Source organism: Motacilla alba, chromosome Z (assembly GCF_015832195.1).
Source record: "Motacilla alba alba isolate MOTALB_02 chromosome Z, Motacilla_alba_V1.0_pri, whole genome shotgun sequence".
NCBI lineage: Eukaryota > Metazoa > Chordata > Aves > Passeriformes > Motacillidae > Motacilla > Motacilla alba.
This window is the reverse complement of record NC_052046.1, coordinates 12,793,043-12,817,910: the sequence shown is the minus strand read 5'-3', so window position 1 is coordinate 12,817,910 and position 24,868 is coordinate 12,793,043. Positions and strand designations below refer to the sequence as shown.

General features: G+C 39.3%; 1 protein-coding gene across 2 annotated transcripts; it reads left to right on the top strand.

Moving 5' to 3' along the window:
* The first annotated feature begins 1,188 nt into the window (after positions 1-1,188).
* On the top strand, positions 1,189-24,724 carry C9 (complement C9). 2 transcript variants are annotated; one of them, XM_038124309.1, is made up of 12 exons: positions 1,189-1,330; positions 7,242-7,359; positions 8,082-8,229; positions 9,509-9,656; positions 11,319-11,457; positions 12,943-13,161; positions 16,058-16,298; positions 17,659-17,787; positions 20,956-21,134; positions 21,343-21,571; positions 22,292-22,471; positions 24,560-24,724. In XM_038124309.1, the coding sequence occupies exons 1-11, from the start codon at positions 1,245-1,247 to the stop codon at positions 22,450-22,452; spliced, it is 1,797 nt and encodes a 598-aa protein (XP_037980237.1). In that variant the 5' UTR covers positions 1,189-1,244; the 3' UTR covers positions 22,453-22,471; positions 24,560-24,724. The 2 variants fall into 2 exon arrangements, with proteins under 2 accessions (XP_037980237.1, XP_037980238.1); XM_038124310.1 differs by having other exon boundaries at positions 1,227-1,330; positions 7,266-7,359.
* Positions 24,725-24,868: the final 144 nt, after the last annotated feature.

Below are 24,868 nucleotides of genomic sequence, written 5' to 3'. Positions count from 1 at the left end.
TTTAGTATTAAAAATAAAAGGACAATTGGCTGCCTTAATTTCAATATGAAGGAATATGTTTACCAGCATTTGAGTTAAGCATTTAAATCACTGCTGTTCAGATTTTGAAATGGTCATCAGGATGCTGTGCATCCTGCTCACCAGGACCTCCTACAAGCTGGTCAAAGACGCTTGCTGGTCTGCTAGCTAACTTTGAATATCTGTTTACTCTGAGTCTCTGTCTTAAAGAACCATGAACTGTGATAGCAGTTTTGATGAAACAACACAATTTTACAAGTGTCTGTGTCTCGCATTCTTGCCTAACAAATGAGTTTATTGTAACTGGACGCATCAAGCTGGACTGAGGCTGCAGCAGATGAAGATTTCCTTAAATGAAATAATCCAAATCAAGGCTTGAGCAGGGGGGAAATTTGCCTGCCTTACTTTATACACTTCCCTCATGCTGCCTCAAAAAGCAGGGGAGGGAGAAAAACAAAACTGCTTCTATTGTATTTTTCAATTACCCTTGGTGATTTGGAAAATCTTTACCTTGGATGATTATTTTAAGATTGTATCCAAATATGTAATTCTTAACAGCTAAACAGAAGATAATTTATGAGTGACTTGTGACTGTGTCCAACACATGATGCCTTAAATCTAGATTACAGCAAACCACTGAAAAGAAATGCTCTTCTAAAGAGCTTGCTTGGAGTTTGGATTTTTATGACAGAGTGACAGCTAAAAGAGTTTTAGTCTCATTTAAATCCACAAAAAATAATGTGTTGTTCTTTTATAGTGGCTGGGGGAGGAATAAAATAAGAATCTTGGGACTTCAGTCCTCCACTACTCCAAATGCAGATTCCAAAGCTGTTATGCACTGAACTTGCTCTTGTAAACAGCTCTGCTTTAGGAACTATTTGTTCTTTACATGAGTCACAGTTACAACAACTTTTTCACTAGGCAGTTAATGGTTCTCTTAATTCAATACATAATGTATTTCCTATATTTCCTATACGGTACTATTAAACAAAATTGGTTTACTTTTAACCTTGCAAGTGCTTCACAGTATTTCCCCATTCAGGGAAAAAGTGGAATTTTCTGAAAAGTGGACTTTGGAGCACTTACAGTAAAGCAGTTTTGGGCAGTTACTGGCATTCTTAAGTACACAATGCTTTTTGTTTGTTCTCTTGATAATAAATAACTAAAGGAACAAATAAATAAATTACAAATTCAGTCTCAATAATTCTAGTCTGCTCACCTACAAAATGAGAACCATGCATGTTATTCTGCAGCTTATAGCCATGCTATGCAATGTAGAGACAGTTGTCTCAATTTGGCAGGAAAGCAGAAGGTAAGTGTTCTTTTTCTTTTGCAGCTATCTCCACTGTTTCATTTCTCTGACACAGGGCATAAACATCCAGCGTGGATATTTCTAATGGTACCTTGCTCAGATATCCTATGAAAAAACCCTAGTTCTTGCTGTATTTTGAGAAGTCACATAGCAATGATTTATTTGTTTATTTTGGATATATGTGGCACAATAATGGTGCCTGTTGAAGCAGTTGAGGGCATATTTTTGCAGGTAGGTAAAGCACAGGTACCTTTTTTCTGTTGCATGCTGTGTGAAAATACCTGATCTCAATCTATTTCTTCCTGAAGATGAACAATTTCATGCTGACAGTGCTTCTCTTAATATTTAAAGTCTCCTAGATTGCCTATTTCTAATCTTTGGAAATAGAGCCTTTGTGTTTTCACTGCATGTATCACTAGGAGAAGAACTGTCACCCCAGGCCCCTAGCCAGGTAATAATTAGCATTGACTCCATGATCACAGAAGACTGATCAATTGCTTTATTCTACTATACTATATTATACTTATTAAAAAGTTTGTAACCCTTACAGACAGTCCAATACAGCTTTGACCTAATCGGCCAATCCCTCAAAACACCATCCAGTGTCCAATTAAGAAATCACCCTTTGGTAAACAAATCTCCATGACACATTCCATATGTGCACAACAACAGGTGCAGCAAGTGGAGATAAAAATTGTTTCTCATTCTTTCCTCTGATCCTCTCACAGCCTTCCCCAGGAAAATGCCTGGGGAAGTTGTGCCTGCTGCTCCCTCTGGCCAGAGAGCTGCTGCCACAGAGAATGAAGGCCTAGTCCCTACCAAGTAGTCATGTTAAAAAAAGTGAAGAGCTGCTCTACTGAAGAAATTTTTCATTCACAAGAATGGTCAAAACTAAGTGATGAAAAAATGTGAGCCTAATAATAGATATATGTTGAAGCAAGTCCAGAGGAAGCCACAATGTTAATTAGAAGACTGAAGCACCTCCCCTACAGCAACAACTGAGAAAGTTGGGGCTTTTCAGCCTGGGGAAGAGAAGATTGTGTGGAGACCTTATAGTCCCCAGACCTTCCACTATCTGAAGGTGCCTACAAAGTACCTGGAGTGATAGGAACTGGAGGGAACTATAGTGATAGGATGAGGAGTAATGGGTGCACTTTAAGTGAAGGGCAATTATAATTAGATATTAGAAAGGAGTTCTTCACTGTAGGCATGGTGCGACAATGGAACAGGTTGCCCAGGGAGGCTATGGATTACCAACACTGGGAGTGTTCAAAGCCAGGTTGGGTGAGAATTTGAGCAACCTGATCTAGTGGCAGGTGTCCCCACACATGGCAGGAAGGGGGTGACAAGATGGTCTTGAAGGTCACCTCTGCTCTGGATGCAGCCCAGGACAAGTTTGGTTCTCTGTGCTGTGAGTCCCAGCTGAACACAGGGACGCCTTTCATGAAACAGGGTTGCTCAGAGCTCAATCCAGTCTGGCTTTGAATGCTTCCACAGATTTGGTATCCACAGCTCCTCTGGGAAATCTGTGCCAATGCCTCACAACTCTCACAACATAATATCTTAATATCTAATCTAAACCCACTCTCTTTCAATCTGTTCCCTCTTATCCAGTCACTCCATGTTCTTGTAAAAAGGCCCTCTGCATCTTTCTTGTCGGCTCCCTTCAGATATGGGATGGCTGCAGTGAGGTCACTCCTATGCTGCCTCTTTTCCAGGTTGAACAATCCCCATTCTCTCAACCTCTCCTCACAGGAGATGTGCTCCATGCCTCTGATCATCTCAGTGGCTTCCCCTGGATTCTCTGACAGGTCCATGTCTTTCCTGTTCAGAGGACCCCAGCTCTGGATGCAGTGCTCCAGTGCTCACCAGAGCAGAGCAGAGGGGCAGAATTCCCTCCCTCCCCTGCTGCCCACGGGGCTCTGGATGCAGCCCAGGACACATTTGGCTCTCTGGGCTGTGAGTGCCATGGCTGGGCCATGTGCAGCCTCTCACCCACAGCACCCACAAGTCCTTCTGGGCAGGGCTGCTCTGGGTCTGTCCATGCCCAGCCTGTGCTGATACCAGGGGTTGTTTCTACCCCAGTGCAGCACCAGCACTTGGCCCTGTTAAACCTCATCAGATTCCCAAGGGTCACTTTTGGAGCTTACTCAGGTCCCTCTGGATGGTATCCCATCCTTCCGAACTGTCAACAGCACAACTCAACTTGGTGTCATCTGCTAATTTGCTGAGGATGCACTCAATTCCTTTGTCTGTGTCACTAATGAAGATATCAAATAACACTCATCGCCATGTGGACTCCCAAGGGACACCACTTGTCACTGATGCCCCTAGACTCCAAGCCATTGACCACTAACCTCTGGATGTTACCATAAAACCACTTTCTTATTCATCTATAAGTATGGATTGGATCCATTTCTCTCCAATTTGGAGAGAAGAATGTTGTGAGGGACCATGTCAAAGGCTGTACAGAAGTCCAGATAAATGACATCTGCAGCCCTTCTCCTGTCCACTGATAGAGGCATTCCACCATACAAGGCCACTAGATTGGGCAAGCACTTGCTCCTTATGTTTTGATGGCTATTTTTATTTTAACATTCAGCTCCAATTAAAGCACAGGTTTAGCATGCTCAGTTAGAAATGGTTCAGAGAGATTTGATTATTAGAGAGAATCCATAGCAGGCAACATTGGACAGCAGCTATTCCCCAGCATAGCCAAGGCTGTGAAGCTTGAAGATGGTGCTAGCAACTACTGTTGGCAAAGTTATGTTCTCATGTGATGCTATCATGTCTTCAAATTCAGGAGAGATGTGCCTTATTTCTTGGTGAGTGATAATTATCAAATCAAGAGTCTTTTTTGAGTCATCCCTTTTGTAACTGATGAAGTCAGCAGCTCTCTCTTCTGACGTATGACTCAACAAATCACCAGAGCAGTGTGGCCTGCGGGTGTTTAGAGTGTACTGTGCAATCCAAGACAAGGTGCAAACTGTTCTGTGTACTGATTGTGAAATGGCTTTTGTTTTCCAAAGAGCACTCTTCTGTCCCTCGAACCTCCCAATCAAGAATACCAGAGAAGGTATTTTGATTTCTATGTCTACCTCTGAAGTTCATGCTCTCAACTGTCATCTTCTGTGATGTTCTTCTGTAGATGAAATGTTTTTACCTCTTCTTCTATTTAAATTGTGTGACTTAGCATCTGTTTCAATGTGGTTTTCCAGTTACACTTTTTCTTCAAATTTATTGAGGAGGTGACAAGTGTGCAAATTTTTGCTGTGTCTTGATTCTTTTAAACAATGTTTTGAATTGTGCCTTTGATTTCCCAGATAATCTTAATAGTGGATGCATTAGTGGTGTTTCAGAGTTTATGAATCATTTGCTATGAAATTTTTCTGAATTTACATTTATTTTTGTTTATCTAACCTCAAGAAAATTCAAAACCCTAAAGATAAATCTGCAGCAAATCATGTGAACCTCATACACTCTGCTGGAGAAGGCCCATGGGCGTGTGTACATAATTCAATTAATATTCTTGATAAAGTTGCTAAATCGTGATTATAAAATGTGGGTATCACTTAGGTTGGAAAAGATCTTTAATTATGTGAAAAATATTGCTACCTGAAAGCCAGAGACTACCATCAGCTCTAGTTTGCAGACACTTGATAGCAAGGCTTCCATTTGCATTGGAGACTTCAACTCAGTCTTTTGTGCCTGTGATTTTTACTTTAGACTTTATATAATGCCTTACAACAATCTCTGGGAAAATCTTTAGGATGCGAAGTAGCTTGAGTTTGATTGCTTTTTTTAGGCACATGTCTACTTTCCATGATTAATTCTTATTGTCTGTAAGGGGTTTTGGCTCTACTTTTACAGCAATAATGTAAGAGTTCAGAAATATATTTCAATGTAAATTTGTCTAACATCAGAATACTTGGTAATTGCAAGGAATAAGATAACTCTCTGCTTCCAGACACCCCATCAGATACGTCAATATGTCTTATATGTCTTATATGTCTAGCATCTAAGGTTTTTCACTCCTACTGTCTTTAAGGACAACCTGTCAGTCTTCAACCCAAGATGTCAGAATAGATATTGTTACTCAGAGTTTTGCAGTCCTCCATCAGTAAGAAGATGGAAAGGCATCCTGGAGATACAGTAAGGAACAAGCTGATTCTCATCCATTAACCAGTGCAGTAGATTTTCATTTTTTTCCCACTGTTGATGTTACTGTCATGCTGAGTGGTGGGAAATGCATAGAAAATTGTACAGGAACTTTGTAAGAATTACTTGCTTAGTATGAGGTACCTGTTAGATGACCTACTTATGGACGGAAGAGTTGGTTTTGAAGAGGCTAGGGAGCTACATCAAATTTCAAATACAATACAACTTTCCAGAATTTCACAGAACTGCTGAATACATTGAAAAGTCTAAGTTGAAAGGAACTTCTGGAGATCTTCTGTTCAAAACAGGGCTTTAGATGAGCTTATCCAGGAGTCCTGACAATAATGTTGCATATTTCCAAGGAAGGACATTCTATCATTTCCCTGGGTAACCTATTTCTATGTTTAATAGCTGTTGTGGCAAAATTTTGGGCAAGTCTGTGATCCCTGAGCTGGTTAAGTCTTGATAGCTGAAAAGAGGTAGATTTATTTTCTCAATAACTACTTAGTACATATATAAATTTAACATAGAATAAATGGCACCAGAGAGTTGGACCAACTGCTATGTCTTTGTTGTCCAAACTGCAGCTTTCTTAATCCTGTGTATTCAGGTTACATTTGTTTGGACTCCTGCGATATTTGTACGATGTAAGGAGGTCAAAGAGCAGAGGGCAAAGCCCTGCTTGCAGTAAAAACCCATTGGTACCTCACACTGCAGGAGCTGCAGATCTGCCAACCAGCTGGGCTCAGCAAGGAAGGTCCCATTGTAGAGCAGAGGCAAGAGCCTTAACTTTGAGAGATGCAGAGAGAATTGCTTCACAGAGAATGAATACTCACCATGTAAAGCCAAATTGGAATAAGCTACTGAGAGTAAAAAAGGCAAGTCAGACTTCAATGCTCCTTTATCCTCTGCTATTTACCACTGAAGATAAGATCACCAGTAAACTAATAGCCTTGGCTTTTAAATTTGATATAAATCAAGTTTATGCTATAATACATCAGTTTTTATTATCTACCAGTGGATGCTTTAAAGAAACTTGATTTCTATTAGGTAATGGCCTTACACGTACTGAGAACTGGAAGTTTGATGATATTTAAGACTGAGTACCAAAATGACAAGTCACTCTCAAAAAAATAGGCCTAACTGCAGGAGTATTCAACTTGGCAAGCTGAACAATAGTAAGGAAGTTAAACATATCTGTTTTTCCTAGCAATGTGAGTTATCCTGTTACCAAGTAATACCTTTATTTATGGATCTTCTTTCAACTCTGGAAGGCATTTATGCCTTTATCCAGAGTTAAGAGCAACACCATCAAAGTCAATCAGCTAAAATCACAAAGATGTATTGAAGTGCTACATCCATTTGAGATGTGCTGCTGTGTGCTAGTCTTTAGCTTTACATATTAGGGAGCACAACCACTGTCTGAATAGGAGAGTGCAGATGTTTTCTGTGTATAATTGTTTCATTCTCTTCAATAACATGACCCACCAGAAGAGCATTTGTATGCACAAAGATCTAAAAAAGGGGGAAATACCTGGCTTAGTAAGTCTTCAAAGTTGTTTTTAATGTAATTTTAAACCACCAAAGAATTTAATATTAGGCAGCTGTTGATACATCTAAGTACTGCTATGAAAGTGAAACAGAAATCAGATTGAAGGTGCTTCCAAAATATTGGTCTATGGTTTAAATACAAAAACTCATGTGTGATTTAAGTACACTGCCTAGGACTGTACTGAAATGTTTTGTTTGACAGCTCTTCAGAAAAAGCTTTCCACAGGGGAACAAGGGAATTGAATGCTCCTTCTCCAATAGATTGCAAACTGAGCAGCTGGAGTGCGTGGGGGCCCTGCGACCCATGCACCAATCAAAGGGTAAGCTGTCCTTGGAAGTCTTTGTTCCAAAGTCACAACCAAAGGGATATCTGTCTACCTGTTGGTTATGAGAAAGTGTCAGATTTCAGCTCTTAATACGGTATGTTCGTGATTTGATGAAACCCATAAAAATGTCATATTTGAAGCCACAGACTAAGAGAATACCACATCCAGTTGGGTAATACTGCTCAAGTGTTTTCATCCAAAAAGGTTTTTGCATAGAAATTATCTATTTTGGCCGTGTGTGTGTTTCTGTTTAAAACTTTATTTTTTAATACATTTTTCCCTTTTTAAATTAAAAAAAACAAAACTAACAAACAAAAACCAAACCAAAACAAACAACCAAAAAACCCCACCACAATTTCTTTTCCACAGCAAATTTTTATTTTCTTAGGGGAGTTCTCTTAGGCCTTTCAAAAATCAAAAACTTGAAAACCTACAAAATATAAATTATTCATTTCCACACTGGAGAGAGATAAACAAAATAGTGAAGTAAACTAAACAGTGAAAATTAGCATCTTTACATACTAGCTAAGCATTATTATTCATAATTATTATTTCAATGTTATTTCATTCAATAATTTTGCCTGTGGATTTTCAACAAAAATTTCACCAAAGATGTCTACTTTTGAAAAGCTCTAAGTTTAGTTGGAAATCCTGAAGTTCTGGTAGAGTTCTCTTTTTTCTCTGAGCAACATTAATAGTGTTATTTTTCTTTCAAGTTTCGCTCCAGACGTATTGAAAGATTTGGGCAGTTTGGTGGAAAAGCATGCCTGGAGGCCCTAGGAGACACACAAACCTGTATAACCAGCAAAGCCTGTCCTCAAGAGCCAGAACCAAACTGTGGTGCTGACTTTCAGTGCAGTTCGGGTGGGTTTTTTTTTCATACCATAGCAAGTAAAGCAGTAGCTCAGAAACCACATTTTAATTCTGTGAATAAGTTACATTAGCCTTATACTAGCGCTTAAAAACAATCCATGGATAAGTGGGCTCAAAACCACAACACAAAAACCACAGCAGCAAAACCATATAAGAAGAGGTACATTCCTCTCATCTTCCATTTTAATTTGCACCTAGTTTAAATTCTTCTGTAGCTTCTGCTCCATGGTTAGAAGCTGACCATACTGACCATACCCTTTCTTCTAGCTTAACTGCCCCACTTGCTACTGTATCACTAGGTTTTACAAAAAATCACCATGAAAAAAAAACTAGGACTGAAGGAATCTTAACAGAATGGATACGGAAGTTTACCTATCTAACTGGCTTGACAGATGCTAGTTGGAGATCAGCATGCATCTAGATCCAAATAAGATATAAATTTGTAAAGTGATACCAGGCATACGAATGTAATGCTCAAGATTCATCAGAAATCAAAATAAAGTAGTAAAAGCTAATAATAGTAAAAGCTAGTCAAAACAAAAACAGAAAGATAGTAGATGAATTTGAAGTTCCAAGCCAATTTTTGTATTGCCTTTAACACTGAAAAGTGTAAATAAAGCAATTTAAAATTAGAGAGTAAACCTTTAACTACTAATTCACAGAGATTGTGTGGCATTTACAGGTGAGGTTGATCATATCAAAGTGTTGATTTATTATGTTACAGCTAATTTACTAAAGTCTTTCAATCCTGTAGGAAAAAAAAAAAAAGCAACCATCTTTGTAAAACTTGTGATATGTAAACTCAGGAAAGTTACTACTTCCCTGCTACTTTAGAGCACAAATCACCATAGTTTTGGACACTACATGTCCATATTATTCAAATAATATAGCCCAAACAGCAACAATTTAAATGATTTAGAAATTTTTGTTGATGGAGAATTGATATTTCCCTGTATTATCTTAACAAAAATAAGAAAACCCCAACCAACCAACCAAATATTTGAACTTTACTATAGAACAGTCTAGGATTTTCTTCAGATGACAGCAGCTCTCCTGCCAACTTACTTTTCTCAGTCATCCTACTAACTTACATATAAACAGTAGTATGCAGGTTTTTTCATTTGAAAGTGGCAGAGCATGGGATTTTAATCCCTCAAGACGACACTAGAAATATACATAGAGGAAGATCTTAATAAACAGTAGCTGAGAGTGCCATTTAAAGTCCATCTTGATAAAAATGCATTCAGGCAATGTTTCATTCCTTGATCAGGTCGATGTATAAAGCGAAGACTTGTGTGCAATGTAGATAATGACTGTGGAGACTATTCTGATGAAGATGACTGCGAATCTGACCCACGGTCACCATGTCGAAACCATGATATTGATGTGTCTGAAGTTGGCAGGACTGCAGGACATGGGTATGTAGAAAAAAGTAGTATTGGACCTAGTGAAGAGTTTGGGGGTGTCTCCAAAGCCAGCTGAAAAAAACTGGGGCATAGTGACATTCCCAAAAATGGAATATGAATCATGGTAGCATTTGTATTCAGAAATGCTAAATAGCCTTTGCAAGAACACTTAACTGCCATTTTATTTTGTATACTTGTGAGGATGAAACATGCAGTGTAATATGCACTGTAGACAGTGTAAATGAATCATAATGTTAGCAAATAAAATCATACATATATGTCACATGAATAAACTTACATTTTATTTAAATGCAAATTTTATAGTTATATAGATTTGTTTCTAATGATATTTCACAGTCAGTAATTGTCAATTACTTTGCTAAAATGCATGTCTAAAAGGGAGAAAATATCTCTTGACTATTGATATAATGGGATGCCTTACTGCATCAACACTTTATGTGTAGCTTTCTTCCAGTATTTCATTGTCCGCTTCCTAGATCTTTGCTGTTTACAAGAGCATTCATCATTAATGTAGGCTGAAAATTAATCTTTCTGTTCTCAGACCCTGCTGGATTTCTTTCATCTCTAACAAAAAGAAAATGTGATATATTGTTTACCTACAAATAGTTAGAAGGCAGCAATCCAAACTGAACAGAAGATAAGAGAATACAACAGTACCAAAGTGTGTTTAATAAAATTATTCATCCTTTTAATGTAATTTCTTACTGTGCAAGAGCAAAAATGCTGGTTTTTTTTTTTAGCATGGAGAAGTAAACCAAGCATAAAGGCAATTTTTGAAGCTTGTATTACAATCTGTTACTAAAATCTTGCATGAGAAAATGTTCTATAGAGATGCCGTAATGACACTGGTGGCTTTGATGGCTTGCTTACCACTTTCTACTCTCAGAAAGGTGCACATACATTTGCTAGATGTAAATATTGGAAATACTGAAAAGATTGAAATGTATGAAATAGGCACAAAAGGGCAAACAAATATACAGAGTCCTGCAAGGAGTTATTTTTGGAAGTATTTCTTGAACATCAGTATATAGATGCATAGAGGTATACAGCTGATGCGCCTGGCTCCTGGTTTTGTAATGGTTTAGATTTCCTCTCTTATGCTCCAGGAAATGCTGCCATTCTACTAGGACACACCTTGCAAGAAGAGACAATGCTAGGAGTAGCTATATATTCCTTCTAAACATTTGATGGATGTTGTACACGCTTGATAACCAAGTGCCTACCAGCAAACAAACTAATATAAATTATTAAAATATATATATAGCTGTTGAGATGTGCATTTTAAATCTACTAGGAATGCTTTCTCACAGAGGTACTTTTCAAGAACAAATGCTCTTTTTCACCAATATATTGGTAAGGAGAAATGTTTTTTACCTCCTTTTATGCCTAAGACTTTAACCGTGTTTGAGGTTTAATGTCTCTTATTTGTTTATTTCTCATATATGATCCTTCAAGAACTTTACAAAATAGGTAACTATCTCCAGTACACAGGTGAGAAACCACAAGAGATGAGACAAGCTGCTTAAATGGAGCAAGATCCAGTTTCACAGCTATAGTCTCTGTCTCTGACAGAATAGAGCTTTTCCAGTCTACAGGCCATGTGTGCTGACACACCCTCTTTTGAGTATAACTTCTCTTGTATTTCTCTTGCAGAATCAATGTTTTAGGGATGCAACCAATGGCCAGCCCATTTGACAATGACTTTTTCAATGGTCTTTGTGAGCGGGTGCGCGATGGGAACACACGGACATACTACCGCAAGCCGTGGAATGTGGCTGTTCTCACTTACGATGTAAGTTTAAGTCCTTTGCAAGATAGGATGTGCTTAATTGAATGCCAGCTCCTGGAATACTCTTGGAAGACTCAGCATATCTCTTGAGCCTGACAGCAGCTTTTGAGGCTCAAGCTTGTGCTAAAGTCCAGAGGAAAAGAGGTTATGTTATCATTTACTTTGGCAGTTAAGCTCAGTTATACCAGACAAATTCCCCCATCTTTGTGCTGCACCTTTGCACAATAAATGAAATTATCTTTCTGGAATGTTTAAAATATGAGCAGAAGAAATGAACAGAAGATGTACAGAAAGGATTATGATACCCAACTTTTACTAGGTAGAAGACAAAATAAGCTATATTTTCAAGGACACGTAAAAGTCACTGATAAAAAGGCAGACACAATATTACAATATTCTGGTTCTACTTGTTTTTTCTAACCAGTTCTCTATCCTATTGGGAAAAAAAAACAAAACATTTTTATGATTTTAAAGTTCAGACTATGACTTTCAGTGAGGTTTGAACACCAAAAACATTGATTATTGTTGAAAAAAAAGTTAGACACTTTTCAGAAACCAAAGCACAATTTTGCCTACTAAATTACTGTAAGTAGGAACTTGATAAAACAAATACAGTTTAAACCAGGTCCTTTCTGAAATGAGTAAATCTGACCCAGAGATCTCTGGTTATGTTTGGTTATAATGTATAAAAATTTTCAGTTGCTAAAATGTGATGTTCTGCTACATTATACTAAAATAACTGGATTCGTTATTGTTTGCTGTAAGAAAAGAAGGCTGAGTGATAAATTTGACTTATTTTAGAAATCGGGAGCTTTTAGCAAATTTTAACTGTGTTTTAGGAAAAAGAGACTATTATTCCTCACGCAGAGTCATAGAATCTCCTAAGCTGGAAGGAACCCACAAGGATCATTGAGTCTAACCCCTGACTTTGCACAAGGGTCACACAAGGGTCACCACAAGGGTCACACCTGAGAGCATTTTCCAAATGCTTCTTTGAGCTCTGCCAGGTAACCACTTCCCTGGGCAGCTGTTCCAGTGCCCAACCACCCTCTGGGTGAAGAAACTTTCTTAAAATCCAAACTAAACTTTCTGTGACACAACTTCAGGCCATTCCCTCGGGTCCTGTCACTGTCACCAAGACGTAGAGATCAGTGCCTGCCTCTCCTCTTCCCTCTCAAGGAAGCTGTAGACATGTAAGGGCACTGTTGACACACATAAATTACTTTTACAGTGTTACATGCTGAGATTTTAAATTCACTAAATTATTGTCACTGCAGCTTTCTGTTCACTTGTGAACCTCTGAACTGATCCCAATGAGGTAGTTTGTGGAGGGAGTGCTATTTCCATTTGTTTTGGTTTAAAAGGAAAAAGAGCTGTAAGAAAATGCATTGATATGCTCTGTAAAAAGTACAGCTTTAAAGTGCTACATTGATTTTTCAACTACCGCCTGTTGTTTTCTCATACAACCTTTTTTCTATCTTTTCTCAGACAAAAGCAGACAAAACTTTCTCATCTGTGTACTACCATGATCGTGTGAAAATGTTACAAGAGGTTTACATAGAAAAACAGAAGTATTTTAGTGCTGATGCCTCTCTGAAATACACACCTACTGATGGGAGTAACAAAAATGCTTCAGAAGGAAATTTCAAATATGACTACAGAAAGAATTATACGTTTAGTTCCATCCTGCAAAGCTACACAGAAAGGGTGAGATTATTTCTTCTAAAGGTTTTAATGTAACTATTTTACAAATGGTACAGTTTATGCAGTGTTAGAATTAGGCAATAATAACCTAAGTATTCTAGTCAGCTGCTGCTTTTTTAAACTTTTTTTTTTTAATTAAATACTGGTGACAATAGGGTTAAGATTTCACACAAGGCCAAATGGCAAGTGGAAGTATCTTCTTTTTCCCACTGTTTATCTTTGACTAGCAAGCACCCTCATCTTCATCAGGGGTTTGGTGTTAGAAAGGATTAAGATGTCTGGCCTCATCCCGATTAAAGAGCAGCTCTGATCTAGTGCAATGTGGGTAAATTAGATCAAGTCTTAGGATGAAAAATTGCCACTGAGTAGGCCTATACTACATAAATATAGAATAAATTTTGGGAATAATGACCAAAATTTCAAATCTCAGACATGTGGGTACGTCTATACTAATAAACTAGTCAGGGCTATAAGGTACAGGCACTAGCACTGGTACAAGATAATCCACAATTTCACCAGCTTGCTGGCATGACTTAAGTGCTAGTTCTTATAAGCAATGCCCATCCTGCATTTCCCCACACCATGTTTGAAGGGAATGTTCTTGTAGACAGTCTGGAGAAAAGCAAGCCCATTTTGGCATTGTGCATAAGCCATACCTCTACCTGCCCTTTGAAACAGTGGAAAGACCCTACCCCATTTTATTTGATAATAAAGAAGTAGCCTTAGCATTTAGTGAGGTCAAAATGAAATAGACGACAAAAAGTGATGCTAGACATGCTGTTGTTGAATCCCAGGCAGCAGATAAGCCCCAGGCAGCTGCTTCTTCACTCCCCCATCAGCAGGCTTGAGGAGATAATGGGAAGAGTAAAAACAAGAGAACTCATGGGTTGAGATAAAGTTTAACAGGAAAGCAAAACCCATGCACACAAACAAAGCAAAACAAGGAATTTCGTCACTGTTTCCCATGGGAAGGCAGGTGTTTAGACATCTCCAGAAAAGCAGGGCTCTATCACATGTAATTGGACTTGGGAAAACAAAGACCATCACTCCAAACATCCCCCTTTTCCTCCTTCTTCAACCCACTTTATATACAGCACCCAATGTCATAAGATATGGAAAATCCTTTGATCAATTTGAGTCACCTGTCCCAGCTGCATATCCCCCAGCCTCCCAAGCAGCCCCAACTCATTTGACAGCACAGCAGTACAAAAAGCAGAAAAGGTCTTGGCTGTGTGTAAGCAATGTCCAGCAATAACAAAAACATCTCTGTATTATCAAACCTGTGTTCAGCACAAGACCTAAACACAGTCTCATGCTGGCCACTGTGAAGAAAATTAACTTTTCCCACAGCAAAAATGAGCAGAGCACAATATTGTGGCCTAATCCAGCAGCTATGTGCTAATGGAATTAACTGATCAGGTCATATACCATTTTCCACACTTTATGCCAAGGTCTGTGACTACAATATGCCATCATATACAAGGCACATTAACTCCACAAAGCTGAAGTGCACCATGTGCAAGCAATACTAGATTTTCTCAACTAAGCAATATTTTCAAGTTTGTCAGTCTTGTTGTCTAGGACCCATTCAGAGCTCTGGAGGTAGAATAGATAAAAGGGAAAGCTAAACTAAGTTTTATCACTAATTAATTGAAATAATGCTGAAGACAAAGATCTGCACAATAAAGATAAGCTGACCCAAATATTGCCTTTGTACTGGTATAAGTTTTCTTGGGACTGAAACAAACCATTTAAACTTCAAACCATGAATCTTCACAGACATAAAAGATCAAGCTCTATAGCTCAGGGGAGTTTAATGTCTGCTTATAGTCTAGTGGCTTGTGATAGGAGCTTTGGACTCAAAATCTTGCTGAGAGATCAGTTCAAGGAATGAGTCACGATCTGTCACAAGAATTCTATCACTGCAAAGTCACAGGGCTGCAGGGTAGTGGAGTGACAGTGCCTGTGTGAGAGCCCTCCAGGGCCCATCTGAAAGTTAAAGTCATAATCCTGGAGGTGTCTGGAGGCTCCTGGCGAGAAACTGTGTATGCTGGTTGGCAGGAATATACCTACAAAAATTTCCTCACAGTGACTTATGTAACTGAGGATTTCTGCCGGTCTTAAGCAGCATCTGAGTCAGCAGTTAAAGATCCTTTTAATGGTGCTGGATAACATAATGGTCAGGAGCAAGAGCTAGGTCCCTAAATTTAGAATATGATATAAAATCACCTGGAGTGTAATGTACAAAAATATTAGTTCTTAATAGCTAGACTTACAATGTATGTATGGCTCAAATATATAATATGGAGGTTTTTTCATCATTAATTTTCCTTTTATGGTGTTGGTTTGGGGTTTTTTGTTTTTAATTGGAACTATGCCCTTCTTTCTAACAGTCAGGAGGGTTTTATATTTAATTGGAGCTGTGCCCTTCCTTCTGACAACCTGAGAATAACAGGGAAGTGATCCAAAAAGAGAGAGAACTTAGGTCTGCTCTGACTATAAACAAAGAGGAAACTCCATCTGACCTGAGTGGGCAGCTTCTGCTATTTAGCAAGACATGTAGAATTACTTTTCAATGTTACAAAAGTCAGAAAGTCACTTTTTGGTAGGTATGGTGCTTCAAGAGATCTGTTGTCAAATAGATCACAAAGGGCTTGCTGAAATAAGGGAAGAGTTCTACAAAATTGGAAGAACTAAAATAAGTCTCTTGCTGCTTCCTCAGTTTAGATCAGAGAGCTTTCTAATTTTTATAAAACAAGTTTGTCCTGTTTCCAAAATGTTAGATTGAACGCCATGTTGAAAAGTGCTGCAGCTTCTTTACAAGTAAAACAGAATTGATTTTCGTGTTGTGCTGCATACTGGAATGGCACTCTCTTCTCTTTTTTTCTCCTGCATTCAGAACCAAACCTTTCTGCATGTAAAAGGACAGATTCAGCTGGGAAGGTTCCAAATTCGGAGTCGTGATGTTCGTCTCACAGATAGTTTCCTTGATGATTTAAAATTTCTGCCTGCTGAATATGACAAGGGGGAGTATTTCAAATTCCTAGAAGATTATGGAACTCACTATGCAGTCTCTGGAACTGTAGGAGGAAAATATGAACTTGTTTACGTGCTGGATAATTATGTTATGTCTCGACTAGGTATGCTTTCTGTTGGCCTTGCTATGACCAAGTTTCCAGACTTTCAAAGAGACATGTGATTGTAGATCTGTGTACGTGGAAAAATACTGAGAAAGCACAGTTCAGTGCATGCCGCTTGTGACACACCAGTGACATTATAGAATTACATGAGATTACAAGAAAAGAGTCAACCTTTATAACTTACAGAACTATTTGAAATCTCTGTTTTAAGTCTGTGACTGAGGGGGCCAAAGAAACCTTAAAGAAGCCTTGTAAACACACTAGCAATAATTGCGTAATTCACAAGAGATCTTGTCCAAAGACAAGAAAACCCACCTAAACCCTAAATCCTATTTGTAACTTTTTGTGGTACAATCACTCTAAGAGTATGGTGGTGACAAAAAACAAGGAATAAATTGAAGTGCTTTCTAGAAACCACATGGAGCATGTGAGTGTGTTGAAATTTATTTCATAGCTTTCAACATGCTCACTGGAATATTCTATGCCCTGATTAAAATAGGAAAGTAGAAATGTAATCTTCCCTCATGTGCAGTTCAGATATATGTGGGTTTGTGCTGGATTAAAGTGATCACATGGGAATAAAGTAAGAAAAGACAATTCTCACACTGATTTTGGAAATCAGAAAATGAGCACCCACTTATTGCACCACCAATAACAATATTACTATCAAATATTCAGGCTATGAAAAGGAACATGGGAAAATATATCACTTTCATTTCCCACTATTAGTCTGTTCATCACCTTGAGATTGTAGTTCTGTATTTTTTAAGTCCCAATTTTAACCAAAATTCTTTCTGAACACAATGCTGAAGTGGCAGATGATATTGGGTGTCAGATCAATAAGGAGAAAAGAGATGTTTGAAACTGTAGTGGGTAGAAGTGGATTAGAATTAATGGAAAAAGCAAGCTTTTAAGAGATCAGTGGCCTTGAATAATTTTATGGGGAAAAGGAGTGGAGAAACATAATTGAGGCTAAGAGAGACTGAGAGAATTCAGTAATTTATTATATAAAATGTGTAAATATTGAGCAACTGCAAAAGACAAAATTTCAATATAATAAAAGGAAAAAAATGGTTCCTAAAGGAACCACTTTCTTGAACCTGCTTTCAACCAGATAAAGAAAAACAGAAATCTATTTTTGATATTTTCCTAGTCACCACAGATCTCACCTGCATCTGTTCAGGCACTTCAATTACAGTTATCCTCATACTTATTACATAGACATGGAAAAAGTAAAGGATAAATGGCAAGAAGAAAGCCACTAACATTTCCAACAGGCCTGAAATGTATTCTGTAAGAATAATAATATCTTGTTATTTATGCTTATTCAATCCATCTAATTACCTATTTCTACTTCCAGGAATCACTGTAGAAGATGTGAAAAAATGCCTCGGCTATCACTTAGATGCCAATATTGTATATAAAAACATACAAGCCAATTTTAATGTTGATAGTGGTAAATGTGAACATATTCATAGGAGGGACAAATGTAAGTATATCCTTGATTTACATTATATCTTTTGCTTAAGAAAAGATAATACCAGCTGCTTCCCCTGAATAATCAATATAGTTATTGCTGTTAGAGAAAAGACAAATCCAGTAGAGCAATACAGGTGAGATTCACATTCTTCCATGCTCCAAGTCAAGACAGCCTGAGAATGCATTCCCAGCCTGCACACACATGAACACACCAGCATGATGCGTACATATATACATACACACATCATTGGCCACAAATAAACACAGACGAAATACAGACAACGCTCAGGCAAACACAAATGGCACAAATGGTTTCATCCTTTTCTCCTCTCCATCTAATCAGGGAGAAAGTCTCAGTGGGCAATATCACAGAGTCACAGGATGGCTGAGGTTGGGAGGGTCCTCTGGAAGCCACCTTGTCCAAGGGAACACAAGCCTCAGGTATTTCAATGCCACCACAATATTTATATATAATCAGTACAGATAATTCCAGAAGCTGACTTAAATATCCAGTTGAACCAGTAACTGCATTGTTAGCCTCTCCTGCTAGTGACAGGCATATATAACACCAGGCCCACAGCTCCACTCCCATTGCTGGTGCAGACTGTCTGATGCACACCAAGACACACACACTGTGGATGTCTCCAGGGACGGGCCTTAGGTGCTCAGTCAACCCAGCAATTGGCCCTTAGACGCTCTTACCTTCAGTTGCCTTAGACAGAGGTGCACTCATATGAGAAAAGCTCTCAGTCAAACCCAGAACAATGACATCTCTCCAGTATTTGACCTAGAAGCCCAGTATCCAGCTCCTCCACTTGCCTCACTCTGGAGACATAAATGCATAGAATGGTTCAGGTTAGAAGGGTTCTTAGAGATTATCTGGTTCCAACACATCAATTTGGAAAGGGATTCAACACACTAGATCAGGTTGTCCAGAGCCCCATCCAACCAGGCCTTGAACATTTACAGGGACAAGGTGCAGTTTCTCTGGGTAATCTGTTCCATTGCTTCACTGCTCTCTGAGTAAAGAAATTCCTTCTATCATCTAATCTAAATCTCCTCTCTTTTAGTTTAAAATCACTCCTCCTTGTTCTGTCAGTATCTAACCAAGTAAAAATGTTGCCCTCGTCTCTTTTTATAAGTCCCCTTCAAGTACTTGAAGACTGCAATGAGGTCTCCCCAGAGACTTCTCTTTTCCAGGCTGAACAACCCCATCTCTCTCAGCCCGTTCCTCATAGGAAAGGTCTTCCAGCACTCTGTCTATTCCTGTGGCCTCCTCTGGACTTGCTCCACAGGGTCCACATCTTCCTCGTGTTAGAGACCCCTGAGCTGAATGCAGGTGGGACCTCATGAAAGCAGATTGGGGGGCACAATCTCTTCCCTTGCCCTGCTGCCCACGGGGCTCTGGATGCAGCCCAGGACACGTTTGGATCTCTGGGCTGAGTGCCATGGCTGGGCCATGTGCAGCCTCTCACCCACCAGCAGTCCCAAGTTCTTCTGGGCAGGGCTGCTCTCCACAGTTTCTTCTCCCAGTCTGTGCTCAGGCCTGCTATTGCTTGACCCAAGTGTAGCATCTTGAACTTGGACCTGCTGAACTTCATGAGGTTTCTGTGGGTGCATCTCTCAAGTTTGTCTGGGTGTCTCAGGATGGAATCCAATCCTGCTGTTGTGTTAATGGCTCAGTTTTGTGTCATCTGGAAACCTCCCAAGCACCGGACCCCACTCTCTATCTCTGATGAAGATACTGATGAGAATTGGTCCCAAATGGAGACTTGAGGGACATCACCCATCACCAGCTTTCATCCGGACATAGAGCCATTGACCACAACCCTCTGGCTGCACCCATCCAGCCAGTTTCTTGCCCACCAATAAGTCCATCTGTCCAGTTGTCTGGACATATGGTCCATATGTCTGTCTTCAGGTCCATATGTCTCCAGTTGGGAGATAAGGCCGTCACGTGGAGCTGTATCAAAGGTCTTACAGAAGGCCAGAAGGCCAGATGTCATCATGTTGGTCGTCCCTTGCTGACGGCTGCTGTCACTGCATCACGGAAAGCCACCAGATCTAGCCCACAGCAACAGCTGCTCTGGTACTTGACTCCCAAGCCACTTTCCCTATATTCACATGCTAGTCTGGCTTGACACCTACTAGTCATCACACTCTGGCATATGTATTGTCACTTGATCCAGGGGTTGCCACCACAAACACCAGGTGCCTATCAGCCCTTGTCCAGCTCTAGCTGTTGACACACAGGGCTCTATACACATGCATGCACAGAGAATAGGGTCCCTTCACCCTAGGAAAGAGTTAGAATGGAATTTAATGGTAGGCCAGGACAGACTGCAAAGATGAAGCACAATACACAGCAGAGTTGCTCACAGATCAGTCATTTGTCTATATGCAATCAGTCCCCCTTTTTTTGCCTTTATCCCTTTATTTTCTCAAGTTTGCTCCTCCCAAAGCCACCCTGAGCCCCCTTCACCTTTTCAATAGCAGTCCTGTAAATATATGCTAAGAAATTAAGTATGCAATCAAAAAATGCCTCCAGAAACCCCTTCCATTGACTCATCTTGCTGCTGATTCATCCTACAGGGCTAATGGCTCTGCTGGAACAGGCCTGGGAGGAGTCGAAGCAGGGGCTCCCTTTCTCTGATTATCCTGTTTGTGTTCCCCTGTCTGTCATTGTTGCTGTCAGCTCCTTTATGTGTCTGGAGATGGGCTTTGTTTCACATGGAATAAAAATTGCAAAAGGGAAGGATATTTACTACTAAGTGCATAAGAGGGAATTATTTTCAGTGCTCTGCTCTTGTATTTTAATTATGAAGCAAAAGCTCCCACTACTCTAATTCCTGCCCTATTTTGGTTTAGCTGAGGGGATACAGTAGAATTACTCATTATCGTCTGCTTGTCATCAAAGGACTGTGATCTCCATAGCATGTCTTAGTTTGTCCTATCCTTTCTTTTCCTTTAAGATCTACAGTTTTCAAATTTCATTGCAAAATTAAAGATTTCCTCCCACATAAGACGTATGAGCAAAGAGATATTGAATTCTGCTACAACCAAGAGTTCTCTCTATAATCATTTTACAAAGAGGGACTGGCTGCACTAGGAGGACAGCTTTTTTCCTAGATGCATGGACATTAAACATCCTTCTTCACTCTCTTTTTTTTTTCTGCAGCAGAAAAGAATGATAATGCTGTCATTGATGATGTCCTTTCCTTAGTTGAGGGAGGGAAGATTGATTTTTCAGTCAAAATCAAAGAAATGTTACTACGAGGAGCCAAAGCAGTTGATGTAGAGGATTACATAGAGTGGGCTAAATCTTTGGTTGATGCTCCAGTAGTGATACAGCAACGGGTAAGTACAGCTTCTCCAAAGCTGTGGCTTTTTACAGTTTGAAAGCTTTTGTTCTGTGATGGAGGGGAGACTCAGAGTTTATCATTAACTTTCACACATTGCCTTTATCTCAACTGTTTCTTCAGATTTTTATTCTAGTGATGGTTATATCAAAAGGATTCAGAACTTTGGAAGAGTGTGTTATGCGTGGGCTTTTTTTCTTCTACAGCCTTCTCCAATACATACACTTGTTCCAGTTAAGATAAGAGATGCATATTCAAAGAAACAAAATTTGGAAAGGGCAATTGAAGACTACATAACTGAATACAGTGTGTGCAAATGTGAACCCTGTAAAAATGGAGGCACTCTTGTGCTGGTAGATGGAGTCTGTACATGCCTGTGCTCAAGTTATTTTAAGGGAATTGCTTGTCAAATTCCCAAATCTACATTAGTGAAAGGTGAGTAAATACTCTAAATAAACTAAAATGAGCATATCTGCTGTAACAATATGCTGACAAAATGAGCCTTCATAAGAACAGAAGCATTTCATAGCACTCCTTTATACCTACTGCTGTCAAATCTGTGTGGAAGGTAAGTTACTAGGTTCTTTCCATAAAGAGGGTACTCTAATTTGGAGTTCATTGTCCCACACACATTACTGTGTCTTCGAGTGACACAAAATTCATTTAAGTACATGGGAGTATTGAAGCCTGGTGCAGGACTGGTAAACAGATTTCATGCAGAAGCAATCTCACCATGTCTTAAATTATTTTGTCTTCAGTTTTCTGCAAAAGCTTGGTGTCTGCTAGCACATGATCATGTTTCACAATTACTATGCTAGTTTAATATTAGGTTGGGGAAAAGGGAAAAGAATGCAGTTCCTCAACTGACAACAAAAAAAATTTACCGTGCAGTAAATTTATTCTCTGTGGCCAGATTTTTAACGTACAGGTGCCCAAAATGGACCTTAGAGCTTGTTTCCTAGCATGACAAAAAATGTTGAAAGCCCAGGGTTCTTAAGTACTGCCACTGACAAATGCATTTTTAAATGCCAAATCTTTGTGATGGGTTGTGTTTGGGAGGCTGCAACAATCTGCAGAATCACCCTAACTGAGTTGTCATGGTCTACCTTGAAAGAGGTAGATGGTCTAATCCTGTGTATGATATCTTCATACCAGTTGTGACTGATGGAGGTTGGAGCTGTTGGAGTGCCTGGTCCACCTGCATCAATGGAGAGAGCACTCGAACTCGCCAGTGTAATAATCCTGCACCAGGACCTGATGGCAGACCATGCCAGGGAGAAAGCATTGAAAAACGACCCTGTGAAGAAGGGAAATAGTTATGCTCCTCCAAACCAGGTAAGCAGCCTCTTTAAATATGTTACTGCAGTTTAGAATAAATGCTCACCCAATATTTGGGGCGTTTCAGAAATGCAGTTTATTAAGTGATCAGTAAATTCACTTACATATTTCACTGAAATCTGTGATTTGATGCTACCTTTGATCAACACTGTGTATTGAATTTATGAATGGTTAGATTTGTATTTGAATTTTTTGACAAGTAATGTTATATTACAGAACATGGGATTAGAATAGAATTCTGGATAAGAATAGACTAAAAATATAATTCTCAAAAAAAAACATATTTCATGTCCAGTCAGACTACCCATCAAAAAGCTTATGTCTTAAGGAGAGGGAAGAGACTTTCCAGGAAAGAAAATATTAAGACAGTTTAGGAGACTGAAGTCTCTTATTGGAAAAGTAGAATGCTGAAATCCAACAAAGCTAGTATTACAGCAGATTTGAAACTTTCATTGAGGGAAGAATATGATACAGATCTGAAAGATCAAGAGGAAATCACAAGGACAAGTATAAGTAGTATAAATTAAATAAACTGGCAAGAGGTAGATTTTAAACAGACTGAAAACCAATCCTTCCTACAATGAGCATACCAAAACTAAGTATGCATTTTAAAACCTCAACACAAAAAATAGGTTATTAAAGGTAGATAATTAGGCTTATTCAGGAAGTCTCTCAAGAATCAATTTTTGCAGGATTGGAAACTATTGTGGCTGGACAGCGCCCAGGCAGAAAAGGACCTGGGGACAGTGGTCAACAGCCAACTGGACATGAGTCAGCCGTGTGCCCTGGTGGTTAAGAAAGCCAATGGCATCCTGGCCTGCATTAGGAATTGTGTGGCCAGCAGAAGCAGGGAAGTCATTCTTCCCCTGTACTCAGCACTGGTGAGGCCACACCTTGAGTGCTGTGTCCAGTTCTGGGCCCCTCAGTTTGGGAAGGACATTGAGACTCTTGAGCACATCCAGAGGAGAGCAATGAGGCTGGTGAGGGGCGGGGAACACAAACCCTGTGAGGAACGACTGAGGGAGCTGGGGATGTTTAGCCTGGAGAAAAGGAAACTCAGAGGTGACCTTATCACTCTCTACAACTTCCTGAAAGGTGGTTGTAGTCAAGTGGGCGTTGGTCTCTTTCTCCAGGCAGCAACTGATAGAACTGGAAGATGCAGTCTTAAGCTGTGCCAAGGGAAATATAGGTTGGATGTTAGGAAAAAGTTTTTTAAGGAAAGAGTGATAAAGTACTAGAATGCTCTGCCCGGGGAGGTGGTGGAGTCACTATCCCTGGATATGTTTTAAAAAAGACTGGATGTGGCACTCAGTGCCGTGGTTTACTTGAGGTGTTAGGGCATGGGTTGGACTCAATGATCTTGAAGGTCTCTTCCAATATGGTGATTCTGTGATTCTATATTCTGGGAACATATTGCTATATGTTTCCCCATCCCTGGACATTCCCCAGGTCAGTGTTATTGCCCTCTTGTTAAATTCTGGATATGAAGTTAACCTTTGCTTGATTCAATGAAGCTGGTGTTATTAAAATAAAATCAAACCTCATAAGCAGCTTAATTTTATTGCTGCACTGTATCATTAGCATCTACTTCTTCAGCCATGCTGAAGAGCTGAATGAATTATTAATGACACGCACATTTCACCAATGTTTCCTCTGCTATGGCACAGAAAAAAAAATTACCTCATTAATTTGGCTTCTGATAGTATATGGTTTCAGCCATGTGGAGTCCTCAGTCTTGGAACAGAAGTCTGATATTTAAGTCTTCTGAATATCAAACACTGAGTTTTGATTCATCCTTCACAGAATCACACAGAGTCTCAGAATGGGTCAGGTCGGAAGGGACCACAGTGAGTCATCTGGTCCAATCTCCCTGCTCAAGCAGGGTCATCCCAGAGCATGTGGCAGACAATTGTGTCCAGATGATTCCTCACTACAATTCTTTCACATTACTGTCATATTTGGGACACAATAAAATCATGACCTTAGTGAGCTATGAGAGTAAAACTTCCTTTAAATTTTGACCAAATATATATGTTGTAGCTAGTATCTCCTATAACTTCTTCACTATTTTTCATCTTTTTTCAGAAAACATTAATGGATTCCAAACTGGTTCCACAAATCACAGTTTCTGCTGGCCAACTAGCTACACCAGGACAGTGTAAAGACATGATTTAAAAGTACCTGCAGCTTGAACGATCTGTAATCAAAACAAAGTAATAAACTATAAACATATTAACAGAGGTGTGCTGATACAGTAGCTGTGGTCAACCTTTTATTTGTCTGTTGCTGTCATTAGAATATGAATATGCCACCTTTGTTAGTCAATGGAGTGTCTCTTTATTGATGTTTCTTCATAATTCTTTCTAGCATGTTTTCAAACTGATTTTCAAGAAC

Excerpts from the sequence above, each read along its gene's own strand:
- C9 (XM_038124309.1), top strand. The coding sequence starts at position 1,245 with ATGAGAACCATGCATGTTATTCTGCAGCTTATAGCCATGCTATGCAAT. Across the intron at positions 9,657-11,318 it reads GGCAGGACTGCAGGACATGG|AATCAATGTTTTAGGGATGC; the intron begins GTATGTAGAAAA and ends TTTCTCTTGCAG. Across the intron at positions 21,135-21,342 it reads CAGTAGTGATACAGCAACGG|CCTTCTCCAATACATACACT; the intron begins GTAAGTACAGCT and ends TTTCTTCTACAG.